The 17298-nt window shown below is 38.8% G+C and overlaps 1 protein-coding gene across 1 annotated transcript in view; it reads right to left on the bottom strand.

The window, feature by feature from the left end:
• Positions 1 to 1240: 1240 nt before the first annotated feature.
• The window catches only part of LOC140929147 (nuclear pore membrane glycoprotein 210-like), a 65270-nt gene continuing 49212 nt past the window's right edge, over positions 1241 to 17298 (bottom strand). The window contains exons 31-41 of the mRNA XM_073379020.1: positions 16816 to 16995; positions 16356 to 16436; positions 15553 to 15681; positions 14124 to 14279; positions 12895 to 12980; positions 12363 to 12558; positions 10598 to 10773; positions 9741 to 9825; positions 8619 to 8748; positions 5414 to 6117; positions 1241 to 3225 (exon numbers count right to left, since the gene is read on the bottom strand). Coding sequence (XP_073235121.1) covers positions 2482 to 3225; positions 5414 to 6117; positions 8619 to 8748; positions 9741 to 9825; positions 10598 to 10773; positions 12363 to 12558; positions 12895 to 12980; positions 14124 to 14279; positions 15553 to 15681; positions 16356 to 16436; positions 16816 to 16995 — 2667 coding nt within the window. The 3' untranslated portion in view covers positions 1241 to 2481. The remainder of the gene's footprint in view (positions 3226 to 5413; positions 6118 to 8618; positions 8749 to 9740; positions 9826 to 10597; positions 10774 to 12362; positions 12559 to 12894; positions 12981 to 14123; positions 14280 to 15552; positions 15682 to 16355; positions 16437 to 16815; positions 16996 to 17298) is intronic.

Genomic DNA, 17298 nt, shown 5'->3' with positions numbered 1-17298 from the left:
CTCCTAAACCCGGACAAGACTCAACTGATTGTATATGGAAGTCGGCAAATGATATCGAAACTTCAGGATTTTCGCCTTACCCTCTTGGGTAAAGAACTTTTACCCGTCGACTCTGTTAAGGACCTGGGTGTAGTGTTTGATAGTAAACTCTCATTCAACGACCACATAATTAAAACACCATCATCTTGTATGTCTGCCCTAGGGCAAATTAGCCGAGTTAAACATATATTTAGAAAAGACATACTTGTTACAACAATCAATTCTCTCGTGTTTAGTAAGTTGTATTACTGCTCGTCCGTCTGGTCGAATACTTCTGCAAGGAATATACGCAAACTACAAGGAGTACAGGATTTCGCTGCTCGTATAGTTTCTGGGACAAGGAAGTTTGATCACGTATCTCCAGCCCTGAAAGACCTGAGATGGATACCAGTTAAGTCCCACCTGTATCTAAGAGACGCCATCTTGGCCTTTAAATCTATGACAGGTCAGGTACCAAACTACCTCAGTTCAAATTTTATCTCCAGAGGGAATAAAAGTGGTCGGACGACCAGATCATCTTCCCAGCTTAATATACCGCTTTTTAAAACCAAGTCGGGACAGAGATCTTTTTATTACAGAACTGTAACATTGTGGAATGCGTTAAAACCCCATTTTAAATTAAGTGAATCTCTTATCATTTTCAAACGTAAAATGAAAGCCTTCCTTTTAAATCAATTTTTAATGTCCTAAATTTATATGTAAATATTTTCTTAATAGTTTATAGATAATCAATTTGTGATACTTTTTTTTTTCTTTTTTTGATTACCTGCACTATTAATAATTTTCTCTGAAAAGCTCCAATGGGGAGTTGACAATAAAATTTGTATTGTATTGTATATTAAGTGTTTTTATTTAAATTTTTAGCGTTGTTTACTTTTTTAGCTTTAATTATTATGTTCATTTTAGCTTTCATCTTCGTTTAATGTTTAAAGCATCAGCTGTTACGCCCTTTCGATCATATTACATGGAAAAGACGCGTTATACATTTTTTAAAAATAATAATATTAATAATAATAATTATTATTATTAGTAGTAGTAGTAGTACCAACAACTCAACAACTAAATAGTTGCAGGAATTAGGCATTTAACTTCTTCCCAATTTTTAAATTTATTGTTCACCGCCAATAGGAATTCTTATTGTACATAGGAGCAGTGTTGAAGAGCAGAAGCACAATATCAGGACTAATGACAAGGACGAAAATCATCTTACCAAGTATATTTTATCGAGACAAACCTACTACAAAAGACCGACAATAAGGTTGTTTTTGTTAATAGAATATCGCACAAGAGTGAAAGCTTTTCCATTTGTTATAAGTTCATTAAAATCAAGTCCTAGAGCTAACGTACGAAGTACATCCGAACTGAGCTTTCTGAAGCAGCGATTTAATGTTTCAAAAGAAATAGTACAATGACGGCAAATACTTCTCACAGTGGTCCCTTCACTCCTTAGACAACCCAAAGTCGAACATTCAAGACAGGCTTCAGATTTCATCCCACAAGATGCAGAAAGTGAAAAGTGCTATTGAAAATATCTGCCAAAGAGATTCATTTGAATTGAACAAGAGATTGCATGACTAAATGTTCGACTTTAGAAGGGTTATAGGAAGGAGAGGTTAACTTGTGAATGTGTTCTTTTTTACTTTCAACAATAATTCAAATTGTACCCAGAAATACGAATTGTTGGTTTAGTAAACGACGAGAAAAAGAAAGCAATGATCACACTTTATTTGCAGTGCTAGTGTACCATATTCAGTAGATTAGAACAATGCGATTTTTGTAGTCATGGTTAGTATTAATTATAACTCTTACCGCATAGACAACGTAGAATGATGGGTTTCTGTCAAAAACACAGCCGACTTGGGAAAAAATAACTAGTTTTCCCAGAGCCAGCTGAACCTGCGACCTAAATGTTCACGTACTGTTGCAATTGAAATGTCCAATAGGTGGCATTTCCTTAGTTGAAGAGGTGGTGAATTTTAAGCCTGGTGAATAAATAAATATGTTGGCGAATCAGGGGGGCCGAAAATGTAATTCAAATATGATAGCCTACGAGAGAAACGCATTGCTATTCCTCTTAAAGTGAGGTGATGCATGGACCGTAACCCCATAATGGACACAGTACATCTAAGCAAAACAACTCGGTAAACGCCACTTCTGCTTTGACGTGACAAAAAGAAATTACTGACTTCCTTGTCATAAAAGACTATGAAAGGAAGACATGCGTCCACAAGCAGCAAGAGCTTACAGTAGTTTTTCTTGCCAATATATCCGGTTATCGCACGCGAACAAGCGAGAAAGCTCCTTTCTCATGAAATCTAAGGAGCACGGAAATGACCAAAGATGTCTTATTAAACTGAGATTGCCATAAATGGAAAATATCACACCACGCTAATCCTTCTTTATATCAAAACCCCAACCCTAAAACAAATAACTTCCACTGTGTTACTGGGTAACACTGAAAAGACCAGGAGATTTACTCGGAGATACGCGACCTAAAGGCAGTGAACCTCCGGGTGTTTGAGAACCTTCTTCAGATAGAAAGGCACGGCTGGTAGTATGGGTACGCCTGTATGTCGCAAGACGCTCTCGTCGAGTATCATCGTTTTCCTCGGGGATAGATCGTCCTGATGATATATCACCTGCCCCTGGTGAAAAAACATAGGGGTGTCTTCCAGCAGAATAGGTTCCCGCAGGGGATTCACGATATGGTTCCTGGCCGTATGAGCTCCCACGAAATGGGGTACCACCGTAGGCGCTTGAAACAGGACTCGTCGTAACACCACCTGGACCAACATCCCTGTGCCTTGGTGTGCAGCACAGGATCAATACAAGAATGAGCAAGCCAATAAAGAGGGAGAAACCAATGATCCAAGCACTTGTGTGGCCAAGTAGCGTTAGAAGGAAACCTTGAAAACTCCTGTCGGTTGGTGTTCCTGTGGCTGTCGGACACTGTTGCCCGCTTTCGCCTCCACCTGGCAACAAAATAGGGACGGCACCTCCATAAGGGGCAGAGTAGGAGACGTACACTAACGCTCGCTGGCCCGTTAGCTTGCTTTTAAATTCCACCCATAATTTCTTAAATGATTTGGGATTTTGTCCTATCACTTCTATCGCGTATTCCACTCGTCTGTCCCCCGTACGAGATAGGTATGAGAGGTCTACTAGTGATGAGTCCTGGGACCTTACCTGGTGAAAAAAGAAAAATGAAATGACGATCCTAAAATTACTTTATAAACCGGTAAGCTCTAAAATCGGGAAATTAAAAACAAAATTACGCAAACATCGAAAATTCAACATGCAGGGCTCGACATTCCGACTCACTGGTCGCCAATGCGACCAAAAATTTAGGACTGGCGACTCGCGTTTTGTCTGATGGCTAAAGAAAACCACGACACAACTTTTGTTTTTAAATCTTTATATTAGGAAATCAATCGGATATGGTAGCTAGTATACAACTCACCTTTCCGTCCCCAGTAAAATAATGTCTGAATATTACAAGATAATCGAAAAAATTGAATGTATTTCGACACGTCGAAACTGCATTCACGGCGCGCCATATTGTTTCAGTGGCTTCTTCCGAACCTGGGATCGCAGGCGCACTTCAACACCATGTGCTTTTCATTTGCCGCGAAAATGGCGGCAGATACAAATCAGTTGAAGGAAATACGTGAGTATTTACGTGCGGGGAATGAAGATTCAGCCAAAAGGTTAATACAAACTTTGAATCCTTCATCAGTTGTTGATGTAGGGAAAGTGGGCGATTAATAAATGGATATAACTATCACTAATAGAAAAAGTACCTGAGTGAATAGTTCTTAACAACGTTTCTTTATACTTTAAGGTAAGGAGATAGCGATTTAATTCAAGCGGGTGCTTCCGTAAACTCCCGCAATATTTTAGGTTTTATTTTCCTACAACGTTCTGTCTAAAATGAAACGAAGACCGAAAAACGGCACTTAGCCCATTTATGTTTCCTCCCGGTCGGAGACTGGTACGAGCAATGTGGTTGTGTAGAGGCCTGGGCCAAGCATGGCGTTGTTTGTCGGCAGCGAAAGGCGTCGAGGAAAGCAAGTCGAAAATAAAGAACGCCATTTCGTAGAAGTAGCAAAGGGCAAATACGCGAGGACCCGTGTTTGTCTCAGAATGAAAACCACGGACTTAAAACGTTTTATGCTTCGCTTCATTTAAAATGACTATGGAGACAACCATCACCTTCGGACCTGAGACATATAACCTGAGAACAACGGTAGCTTTATAACTAAGTGTTACTCATGTTGTTTCTAATTGTTTTGGCTCTTCAGTTGTGACTTTTCTTGCGTGCAAAGTAACGTATAAAATCGTGTTCTTGTGTAAGTTATATATAAAATAAGTTGGCGACCAAAATTTACGATCTGGCGACCAAAATTTTTCCGTTAGTCGCCAGCTGGCTCCCGAACGAAAAAGTTAATTTCGAGCCCTGAATATGGAATATTTTTTAAAACAAACGGTACCACAGGTACTGTACTGATCAGTCATCTTCAGCTACAGTTCACCACATTAGAAAGTCCAAATACAGTAAAAGCCTACACATAAGAACCTAGAATTTGGGGGGTCAGGCTGAACAGGTTCTTATATTATAGGGTAGTTCTTCACAATTCCGGCTAATTAGGTTCTTAATAGGTTGTTTTTTTTTCAGAGGTTGTTGTAGTGTAGCCCTTAGCAGAAAAATTGTGCTACTGATACATAATGGTTTATGGAAAACAGATTTCTTGTGAAAATCCAAACAAACGTAAATCAAAGAAAACATATACACAATAACTTTTTGTCAGAAGTTTCTCACACAATTAAAAACCAGAATTTTGACGATCAAAATTGGAGTGATTTTTTTGTATAAGAACGTATTTTTCTTTTCTAGGCTGAACAGGTTCTTATATTTTGGGTTACTTGGTGCCAAATTTCAGCCTGTAAGTTCTCAAATCACTGGGTTCTTATATGTGGGCTTTTACTGTACAGTCAATTCTCGCCTTGCAGACACCCCGCTATAACGGACACCTCGATAATACGGACAGCAGATAAATTTCGGACAAAAATAAATTACAGACGTTTGACTGAAATAAACTCCCGCTATTACGGACTCTCGCTACAGAGGACACTAACTTAAGGTCCCTACAGTGTCCGCTATAAAGGGAGTTGACTGTATTATAAACATTTTACCAATGCCAAGTGAGAAGCAGTTGCAGCTTCCAATTGAGTAATTGAGCTATGAGGTTTGATATGAGCTTGAGACTTAAAAATCATGTAACAAATATGAAGGACTGACTCTGGGAGTGAAATATTTTAACCGGTCTATTTACTCCATGTTCTTTTTATTCAAAAGTAATAGGAAATCTCTTACCTCTAGGTTATTTAGCTGCTCAGCAGTGCCTACAACAGTGATAGTCGTTTTTCTTGTGTCAGCTGTTAACTCCAGTTCAGTATCCCCGAGCTGGAAGGGAGGTAAAAATGGCAGGCTTGTAGCCTCTGATGAGATGCTGCGTCCGTGAATCTCATCAAACACCTTAACAGTAAGGCTGAGCTTCGCCTCGCTCATAATTACAGCATGCTCGACATCTGCTGTCAAAATTCTTGGAATCAAGTAACATATCAGTTTGCCATTAAATAGTCCAGGCTTGACCTCAAAAACGTCGTACGGATCGTAGAAGTTTATGTCCCCAAAGAAGTTATTACCATAGTCCGAGTTAAGAATGCAGTGGACAGGAATAGAATACTGAGCTCCCAAGCCTTCATATAGCAGTATTCCATCGGGAAGGCCAGAAGTTTTGGATGTCTCCTCTACAGAAAGCGTATCGTGACCCAAACTGACGGGAATGACAAAACCTCGGCCATCATGACGTTGGACGGTTGTGATAATCAAAGAGTCATCTGGGATGACACGGATATAAGTCAAACTCTCGACTTTGACTTCCGTCTGCGCAGAATAAAGTTCTGGGATCCTGTAATAAATAATAGCTGTTCCTGCCGCTGTTGCCACAGCGACGCCAGTTGTCGAGTTGATGTTGATCACTCGGCTATTTGAGGAAGACCACACACCTCCAACACCTTAAATTGGAGAACAATTCCTGTTAGTACGAAAAAATGACCATGGACCTTTTGAGGCCCTTTTGAGTTACGTTTTGCAGGCGTGACTCGATGGGTGAAATTTTGTCGCTTTTCAGGTGTGAAACAGGAAAGCCTGAAATTTCTGACGGAAATAAAGGTTGTGCCAAAAAAATACGAATTTTCAATTGGAGTATTAGAGACAAATTATACGGAATGCCTTTCCTGATAAATTTCCACCTTGATATTGATAATTGAACTAAGGTATATGGACATCTCATTTGGTATTATAAGTGAAAAGAACTACAAATCATAAAAAAGTTTATACTTACATATAAACTCGCTAAATTTTAATTCGTACCAAAAAATAACTGAGCAAAATGTTTCGGCCATTGCTTTGAACCCAGGTGTATCAGATGACTAACTAATGAGATCGTTCGGGTCTGTAAAGCTTCTTTAAAAGGAAAAAACTGGTGGTGTAGACAATATCAGAACGTTGAGACAAACTAAAAAGAAGTAGTTTCTAACGTCCACTGCTAAACAAACCGTCATAGGATAGCAAATTCCAACAGGATATCAGACAATGCCATCAAATGTAGGTTAATACAAATCAGAAGCATACAACCGCGAAGCGTATAACTCTGTCCCAATGCCGCGGATTTTTAGGGAATCAATCAAAATTTACTTCCCAATATGGAATTACTGATGAACGAGATTATCGCGCAAGTGCTTGGGAAAACTTGTATCGAGATCTACATGATGCACTGCAAAAGGCAACTACTGTTTTACGAGGTTAACTATTTGACGAAAAACGGAATATTATTCAGACCCAAATGACCAGGATTGACTTCCTCCGAACAGGACAAAGTCGACTACTCATGACATGCACCGTACGAGAAGCGATTTCTTGAAGTTGTCACTTCAAAAACGGGTTTTTGGGTGACCATTAGCGCAAATAACCTTAAAAAAATCACTTTCTATCTATCTAGAATAACTAGTAACATATTTTCTAATAAACTAGCTGCTGAACTCGAAAGTAAAAATTGTATAAAATTCGCTGACATCTTCGCAGAAGTGATGCGTGAAATAAGAAGAATGAAATGCAAGTTGCTTACATAGATGCTGTCTCACGACGATGTTTTCAACTAATTTTATAAATGAGCAAACAGAAAACAATAGACAGACAAATTGTTTCTTGAAAAATTTTAATCGAAAACCCATAAGTTTACCGTTAAAAGCAATCACGTAACACTGACTGTATAGTGGATCCGTTCACAAAAGTAAAATCGGCTGCGCACATGACAAAAATTGACACTAAATCTGTCTCAAATCGGGCAAATTTCCCAATTTTTCTTTAAAACTCTATCAAAAACCTATTAAACGTCTATGAAACATTTACAGATACATAAATCTCCTTTCAATAACGTACTTTCCAAGAGCATAATGTGTAAAATGTACCCGAAAAATCTTTAAAAACTTTGCTGACTTGGTCGCAGTTCAGAAAAGGACAGGGGCTTCGCCGTGAAGGAAACAAGGTCGAATTCCCCGAAGGTAAATTTTGCAGCTTAAAACTTTTCTTTGTCCCCAAAACGAAAACAAGCTTTTACACGTCACAAGTCTAATCAAAACTGCCATACTCATGTAATTGGTTCGAGTACAGTTCTGAAAGAATTCAAAATTCTAAACTCCAAAAAAAAAAAGATTCCGTTCCGACTTCGTCGCCTTGTACAACGCTTCTGCAAAGCTTGCCATATCATTTTGTTTGTAGTCACCATGCTGGTTTTACTGAATGAGAACAGAAGCTACAGATAACTGGTAGATAGGTTTGCAGCTAGTAGCTTGAGGTCAAACAGACTGCAGATGAATTTTGCTGATTTCGGCGAGAGGCTACGTGATATAGTGAAGAAATGTAAACAGCCTTATCTTACTTCGTCGCTGGTCGAAGTTTTCAAGCCATACCGTTTAACATTGTGGCTCTTTATGTGTTCCCAGGGTTGCATTTTATAGCAGCAAAATTACTTTATCTTTTATGCCACGGAACGATTTCTTTCGGTCGTAGAAATACATGTATAAGCGTAACAAGCTCCAAGTTTTTAGCCTTGAATTCTCTGATTATATTTGGGCAAAAAAAAAATTCCGTGCTTCTGACTAAACGGCTACGTCGGCTAAATAATATACTTCTATACAAATAAAATGACTACAAAGATTACTTCCCCCCATGTTATCGTCTTTTTCTGAAGGTATCATCCTAACCTTGACAATACTACAAGATAGTAAAACATGGAGATATTCCACTAAATTCCTGATGGTAACTGGGTCTATGGCATAAATTGTGTGAAGAGCACGAAGATTAATCGCATATTAAAAGTCGGTGTATAGCCGTAGTAACTTAAAGAGCGAAAGTTGCATCAAATAAAGACCCATCGCTACACAAGCGCATGCTCATACACACGTGATTAATGTGTAAGTATCTTTTTTTTGTTTCGACTGATTTCTAATAGTACCTTCTGATATAACACTAGTGCTGAACTGCTGTACCGTTCCTAGTAACAGTGTGGCTTTCGACGGAGTCAGACCATGTCCTACCCTTATGCGTATGTAGTCTGCTATGTCCGCTGCGCTCGGATCCCACACCTAGAGAGACACAACACAGGGTTTTATGCATGTGAAAATGCAGTCTTCCTAGCGTATAATTTGCTAAAAACCCTTGCCACTGTAGAAAATGTACCCAGCAAATCTGTTGCTTAGTTTAAAAGCCCAACAATGCGTTTCTCTGAGAGGGGTATCTCCTCGCGGCCTAAACCGTTCATTTGTTTTCTAGCGATCTAAAATGTACGTCATTCGTTCCTGAATCACGTTTACGTATTGTGAGGACTTCAGGGGATCGCTTTTGCGGTAGAGAGAGATGGGTAACTTTAAATTTCAAGTTCGGTGGTGGAAGGGAAGATGTGATAATCGTCACGTTTCAAGCGGGGCACAAAAAGCAAAAAAAAAGGAGTTTCCTCCCTTTGATCTCCCAAACACCGGGCGGGCGCCTGTACCAGCTGAGATACGGAGTCACTCTAAGGGACCCAGCAAGTCCATAAACTAGATTTATATATCACCCGCGTCCTGTAAAATTACTATGACCACTGATGTCGAGAGAGTACTGTATGATGTTATGACTATCGTTTCTTCTTTAGGTTTAAATCTGACTAAGTGGTGTATATAACAGTGAGGATCTTTCTTCAATTCAAAAGAAGAACATAATGACATTTACCCCATAATTCTTCGCGCCGGATAAATTACCGCCACTATTGTGTGCATTTTCTTATAACTTCTCGAATGCATGGCTAGAGACCCATTCTTCCATCCCCCAGGTATGACGCACTACTTTCCATGCATGCGAATAAAACGTTGTACACACTTCCGGACGGCGATCATTTTTACACGTCCATACTTTATTGTATATTTATGAACACTGTGTTGATTTGTGTTATTTGTATAATTCTTCATTTTTACTTCATCTTGCACTTCCAGCTTGCGGATTTTTCCCCTGTATGCGTAATGAACGAGGTCACTATGGTTTTGAATATTTTCGTTTTAGACGCTGAACTTTCTAAACCGAATTTTTACTATTTACTGACCTTAAGAATGGCTTCTCCGAAGTTCATTGCTCGAGCATAAAATGTGCCATTTTCAGGTCCAGGTGCAACATGGACAGCATCAAACCTATCCACAACAAAATAAGTGCATGCATCAGGTTAGGGATCCGAAGCGTCGTAAATGACTGATACCACAAATACAACTAATGAGCACACATCACTCCCTGCATCCGATGCAGGCAGCGAATCGTGTGTAAGGACACTAGTAGGGAGTAACGTGACGGTAGCAAAAACGCCTATGGCAAATTCAATTTGAGTTCCTTGATGCTGTACGGTAATTCCAACTCGCTTAATTTTTTTTCTCAAATATAAAGCGAATGCACCTGGAGTCAAATTCTTACCCACCGTATGCAAGGCCAGAAAGTGAAAACAAATTCCTAGTCCTATACTCAAGTCCTTTAATAAACGTCTCAATGTTTTTAAAGGGCTTCTGAACGGATGAGACTACGACATACATATTGGCCGCTGCAAACTTCACTCAAGACTCAATACTTGAAAAGTTGTATGCGGGATGTGCGTTCTTTGACATTCAGTTTGCCCAATAATAACAAATTTTATGTAGCGCCGAAATCAATAGCCGCTATTTTCGTCAGCGTAAAAAACAAAACAACAACAACAACAAAAAAGTAAAATATGTTGAACACTAAAATTACTTTCGGTACTTAAAAAACAAACTGCATAAAACCTGGTAAAAACTACTTTAAGATATCTAATTCAATTACATAAAAGGTTCTCTCTTTTTTTTCCATAACCTCTACTATAAATGGTTATTTTAGAACAAGATGTTATCTACTGGTAATGTAATAAATAGTTTAATCTTCTTTAATTTAGCAACTTGCCTGTTCAATCTGTACTTTAGAGGAATACTAGCAACAGCAAATTCCCGTCCAATATTGTCATGCAAAGTTACAGCGAACAACGCATTCATACCCAGAGGGAAAGTCTGGAACTCGTCTGAGTTTGCTCTGACAGGAGGAGACTGACATGTGATGGATAATGATGACACTGCTTTGACCTACAAATGGTGTTAACGTCGGACAGCAAGTGAGTATTCTTTAACAAGCCTTTCCTTTTATTTTACATAATACTATTTGATGTGTACAATAACAATAACAACAACAATAACAACAATTTATTTAACCACGTTCTCGTCTAAGAGCACAAGTGCTCGTTCAAAACATGAACGTGCATTAAATCTACAATAATAATAACAATATCTAGTAAAAAAATGTAATCTATAATCTATGTACACATGAACATAAAAAATTATAAAAATTACAAAAAAATTTAAGAACATACAAATTACAACTAAATTGATCCTAGCTTAGACTTAAAAATATTAACATCATTGGCCAGCTTGACATCTTCTGGAAGTATATTCCATAGCTGAGCGCACTTGTAAGTAAAAGAGTTCCTCATAAAATTAAGATTACCTTTGGGAAAGCAAAGATTAACACCATTTCCTCTTAAACTGTAAGACGTTTCCCTTATGCTAAAAAAGTCTCTTAATGTATTTCGGCCCTATATTCCTAATGCATTTAAATAATAGGACCAGAGATTGCTGCTTTTTGCTACACTCTAAAGTGTCCAACTTACATATATTTAAGAGTTCTTGGTAAGACAATGATTACCCGTGTCCTTAATAAATAATGATTCGCGTCTTCAATTTTATTGGCCTGGAATTTCCCCACCCCTAACAGGAGGGGACTACAGTATTCTATTTACGCTGTTGCTTATACGCAACCCAGAGATTATTAGTTGGGTTCTTCCTGTAGCGTTTAAACAGCCAATTGCGCCGGGCAATTTCGTGCTGAATTTCAGTTGAGATCCAGGGTAATTGATCACTGCGCACCCATTTTTTCTTGACCGGCGCATGCGTTGTGCCCCAGGGGCGTTTTTTAACTCGGTCAAGAATTCCGCATTGTCAAAGTTCTTTATGCTGCGATATTCAATTAAGCGTGGCTTTGGGAGTAGAAGTTTACTTTTCCTAACAACAAAGATCGTGATCGCTTAAACCAAGTTGCAAATTACCCGAAGTTATGTAACGTTCTGCGTGACTGACCAGAATAACATCAAGTAAGCTCTTTGTTCTATCTGTTACCCTTGTCAGCTCCGTTATTTTGTTTAAGAAGCACAACCGATGACGAAAATCAACTAGATTTTTATTAGGAAGTCGATTTTCGACAAAGTTCATGTACATATCTTGGTTAAAACCCCCAATTAAAAAGAGTTCCTTTCGGGTTTTATACATTAGTTCGGCTTTGCTGGACATCGAAGCCATAAATCAGCTGTGTAAGCTTAGTCTCACCTGGATGCAATTGTTTTCAACTTCTTTGTTAGAAGGACACAATGGTTTTAAAATGTATGTAGAAAGCTTGTACTATAACGAATAAACTTAGAAGCGTTCTGGCCTCTCAATAAACACAAGTGGAAAGCAGGCTCAGAACCTAAGGTTAGTAAAAAGAAAACCGCATTCAAACCACCGTTTCGAGTGGATTAAGTATTCAAAAAGGGATTTTATAGATGTTCCCTAAATAAAGATGAAAGGAAGTTCAAAGTTTTGTCAAACAAGCCACGGTTGTGAAACAATAGGGGTTGATATACCTCCACATGCACAACGGCAGTTTGATTGATGCCAAACTCTTCATGGATAGTCACCAACACAACACCTGTTCCAGACACTGATGAAGTGGACAGTTGACCTCCTCGATTGACTGACACCACCGCTGGACTGTTGGATGCCACTGTACGTTGAGAACAATCTGTGATAAGCTCGTACGTAATTCTTGCCGACCCATCCCTAAAAAGAGTATTATAATCAGGTTTAAGTTGAAGGAGTAGAATGATTATTGGTGCAACACAAGTCTTGAGAAAAAAAATAAAAGACTTATGCATGGGATATCTCGAACTTGAGAAAGATGACATAATCAACTTCGAGACATTAAACACCCGGGACAAGTTTAAATAAAGCAGGTGAAATAAACTCCGACGTCAAAAAATATAATGCACCTATAAACCAGGATATCATTCGACCGAAACCGGTTCAGTAGAAAGGTCTCGCTGGAGTATGTTTTCGATAATGCGGAAGAATACTTGATCTATTAGTAATATAGACAAGAACACACATTTCACAAACCTGTTAGTTTTAAGTCTCGTGTTCACGTTGTGAGGTAACAACATAAAACCAGTTATAGGAAAGATCAGCTGAAGTCTTTGATACACCTAAAGACGTCATCGACAAAATACTGAGATGCAGGTTAGATTTCCTTGTCTTTACCAACGACAAAATGAAATGTTGCAATGTCTCGTAGACCCAAGAACACTTAATACTGCAGTTATTGTTTTATAACAAAACAATCGTCTGAAATTCTTCCCTAATTGTTTTCTGGGAATTTTTTGTCCTTAAAACTTGTTCATCCTCTAAAAATCAGCCGTTAACAACTGCGACGTTCAATGGAGGTGGGTGCCCGAGATGTCCAGAAGCTTCCACTTTTGGCAAAGCCAGCAACTGGACAGAGTTACGCCCCCACGGCTGGTAAACCCGTGCCTTCCAGCCAGTAAGCCCCTAAGCCAATGGAACCAGGCACCTATCACACTGATATATCAGTGGAGAATAGAGAGAAGTATGTCGTCACGTCACCATGGTAGCACTATTTCTGGATGACAACAAAACCAACGACGACGGCGACAGAAGGAGAACGGCAAAAAAAGTAAAAGGCTTTTAGTGACAAAACAGCAAATTTACACGTGCATCGAGCTATTTTGCACATTTTTTTGCCGTCGATGCGCCCATGCGACCGGAAAATTCCCAATTTCACATGCTTGCTTTATGGAGTAGGTGAACACAACACAAAAGTTGTCTTTTTCCTCTTCTAAACTTAGATACGGTACTTTCGGATTCAAACCTAGAGAATTTCGCCAACATGTGCGAATACACTTTTTAAGTGTCGTTTCCGCTTTGATCATCCAAAAATTTTGCTACCATGGCAACGTGACGTAACAACTTCTCCTCTCTGTAGGGGAGGGAAGGGGAGGGGAAAAAAGGCACGATCCAAAGGCTAAACAAAGCGAGTGACCACCATGGAAGCATCGCACTAAGCACATGGAGCTGATACAAGCAAGGCTGACTGCGCTGCGCCACCACACTGACCGCTGACCGACAACAAGAGACCGCTCCTTGTTGTTAGCTGCGTTAAATTTCCTTTAACTTCATGCTAGGAGGAATTATCTACCCGGGGGCTAATAACTCAGACAAAATTAGTGACTCAGAGATTTGCCCCAGCGCAAAATCAATTTTTGCACAACTGTGGATGGGTAGATGAAAATATTTGTGAATAGTATGAAAAAGGAATTTGGATCTCTTACGTCAAATGTAACATCATCTCGAAACAAGGCCTGTGAGTGAGCCTGTTGATATCTTTGGTCAGTTATCTCCAACCTGAGTGTGATAGTCGTTTGGCCTGGATTAGTGCAGTGGAGGTCCACTCGAAAGTCTTTCTCACTTTCAACAGCCACGCCACTCTTCAGTCATAGACAAAAAAAGAAAACAAAAAATCAAGAGAAAAACAACAACAGAGACAATTACAGAGGTCAACTTTTAGTAAAACATTTGTTAAAACTTCTGAACCTTCGAATGAAATGAATACTGTTCAGATTAATTTATTTAATCTCACACGCAGCCGTTTTTCTCAGCGTTGCGTCGACAGTCCTGTTCGACTACTTGCCCTGACACTCGATGTATTAGTTCAGCTAGTTTTGCTAGGGAAAGTCATAAGTTGCACGGCTATGTAGAGTAGCTTCTCTGTGATTACATTACTGTGCGAGTGTTTAGGGCTCAACTTATCAGTCAAATTTTAAACGTTTGATTACCCTTCAAAAACCGGTTATCAGAATAATTTCCAGGAGTACTTTTGATGCAGATACCAATCCTATTTTGTGACCTTACGAATTCTAACATTTGAAGAAATTATCAAACTTCATATAGGTAAAGTTACGTATCTCTACAAAAACGGCCTTCGTCCTGATAGTTTTAATGACATGTTTTTATTCAACTGTGACGCACATTCGTATAAATAACACTAGTTAGCCACTGTAGGATAAATTTAAGGAAATTTTCACATGGTTTTCAAGGGCCCAAATATTTAATGCCTTTAGCTCTGAAATTCAGAATGCCTCTAGTATTGCTGTGTTCACTTCTACACTAAGGTCAGTTTTCTTGATATAAGCATAGTTAACTTCTCTTAATGCTTGCGTGTACTTTTTCGCTTCTTTTCCCTCGTATTTTTGCATTATTTCGTCTCACTTTTTCTTTTTCTTTTCTGCACTTGCATACCCTGGGTACCAGAGGTTTTTTCTCGCGTGCGACGGGGAGCTTCGCGCGGAAATACCAGAAACCGCGCATGAAAAGCCTCTGGCACCCAGGGAAGCACCTGCACGTTCAGCTTTAACTATTGTTATCCTATTTAATGATTATTTTCTAGGTTGTACAGAAATTGTATGTGTTTGGTTAAATTGTCTTGCCTATGCCAGTGTTTCATTTAAGTAATTAAGTCATATATTATTATAAGCCTTATTGGCTTCCATAGGCTCTCTTACCTCATCTTTCTAAATTATGTGTGTATATTTAATGTGAATGGCAAAATGGTCATAAAACAGAACAATAAAACAGAGTTCCTTTTTTCATAAGCACTTAATTTTATTTGGCGCAAGTGTTTTGGCCACGTAACACGAGTAATAAATAAAAAGGGTTTAGTTTCAATACTAGTAGTAAGATACAAGTTGTAGAGTAATTTACCAGAGCGTACACAGACTTGACTTGACACACATCCGGATTGGATGAACTCCAGCGGAACTTCAACCCAGGCATAGCATTGGCAAAGGTAAATGGAGTCTCATCACTCAAGCCAGACGCAAAAATGCTTACCTGTCCAAAAAGAAGACGACAAAAAGGAGAGAAGACTTTTCTCTAAAACTGAGAAGAAAGAACGGAGAAAGCAAACTAATAACTTGAATGGATGTGAATCCATTACTGCTTTTCAAAAACCCCGGAAACTGTTGTTCGTTTAAGTTTGGAAATTGTTAGAATGCTACCTGAAGGTTTTCGATGAATTACCGTAACTAGTAGAAGCTTGAAGTTTGGCAAGGATTCACGAAATCTCACCTTGGGCGTTCCAACACTTTTCGACGACTGTTAAAAGCTGTTCGCTGCCTGGACCGGGTTGTTCAAAGCTGGGTTAAGGTAACCCAGGGTTAGTGCGAAATTGAAATTGAAAATGAAAGCTTAAAAAGCAAATTCAGTTTAAGTTTTTTTGTCTATAATTTGATGAAATGAAAATGCTTTTCAACAACAAAAAAATGAAACTTGGATTAGAGTTTAACCCCGGGTTAGCGCTAATCGACCTACGAACAACTAGCTCGACCACATATTACGAGATGTACGGATTATTCACAAAGTAGTTCATGCTAATTGCTAGATAACATTATATCAAATATTGTATGCTAAAGTTATCAAATGTTTGTTTGGTACACCTAGATGAACAAAATTAAGTTAAAGATATCACAACATTGCTGTACGACTCAGTTCAAGCTGCTAAATACCTTTGTCTCAGTAACCAAGTTAGTGGAGGCCACGTTAATTTTTACTCCTTTGAGTTGTACAACGTGAACAATGATAACATCCTAGGAACAGCAGAAAAAGACATGTAATAATATCTCAAAAACGTTATCATCATTAACATTTCAACTAAACGGTGAGAAAGACGTTTTAATCAAAACCATCCCTTGTTCGCAAAATCCTTACTTTGGCGTTTGGATAAAATCCAAGAGCATCACAAATCTAATAACAAGTCAACGCTCCATGAAGGTCAGAAAGGAAATTACGAAAGGATAAGGGAAAGACATAGAACAAAAATTAAACTGTCTTTCAAACGGCTCTGAGGAACATCATTATTACAAATTTTCCAACCTGAAGTCTGCAAAATGATGTCTACCTACAAGGGCACCATGGCCTTTTAATGGAGACAAGTAAGTATTGTTCTATCGCTTGAGACTAAATCACCTTGGAGTAAAACAATGTTTGGCCTTTAGCAGCATCAGCAGCCTGAACCAATCCAGTTAGATTAGTTGTACCAAGGTGCAGGGCTTTAACGAGTCCCACGCTACTGACAGATGCCACAGTTCCGTTAACGACGTTAAACAAGGTTGCTGTTTGTGGACTTGGACCACCTGTGCTCCGGACCTGACAAGTAATAACGCCGGCAAGGTAACTGAATTGAAATACATGTACCCTATCACTTCCATGATGGAATGAGAAAAAAGATCATAAGTGATAACGACACTTTCCTATGCCCAGCAGCTTTCCACAAAAATAAAGCAGGGTCTCCTGTGTTCATAATAACTTTCAAGGTTGCCGCTCATAATTTTTGGGATGTTACAGATCAAAGTAATAAAAACACATAACAACAACAACAAGCATACTTTTTATTTGCATGACCATAAGAAAGAAATAAGTATTGTTAAAAGCTACTTATATCCAATTGTT

The sequence above is a fragment of the Porites lutea genome, chromosome 2 (genome assembly GCF_958299795.1).
Source record: "Porites lutea chromosome 2, jaPorLute2.1, whole genome shotgun sequence".
Taxonomy (NCBI): domain Eukaryota; kingdom Metazoa; phylum Cnidaria; class Anthozoa; order Scleractinia; family Poritidae; genus Porites; species Porites lutea.
Note: the sequence above shows the minus strand (reverse complement) of the source record. Positions and strands in the feature narration are given on the sequence as shown.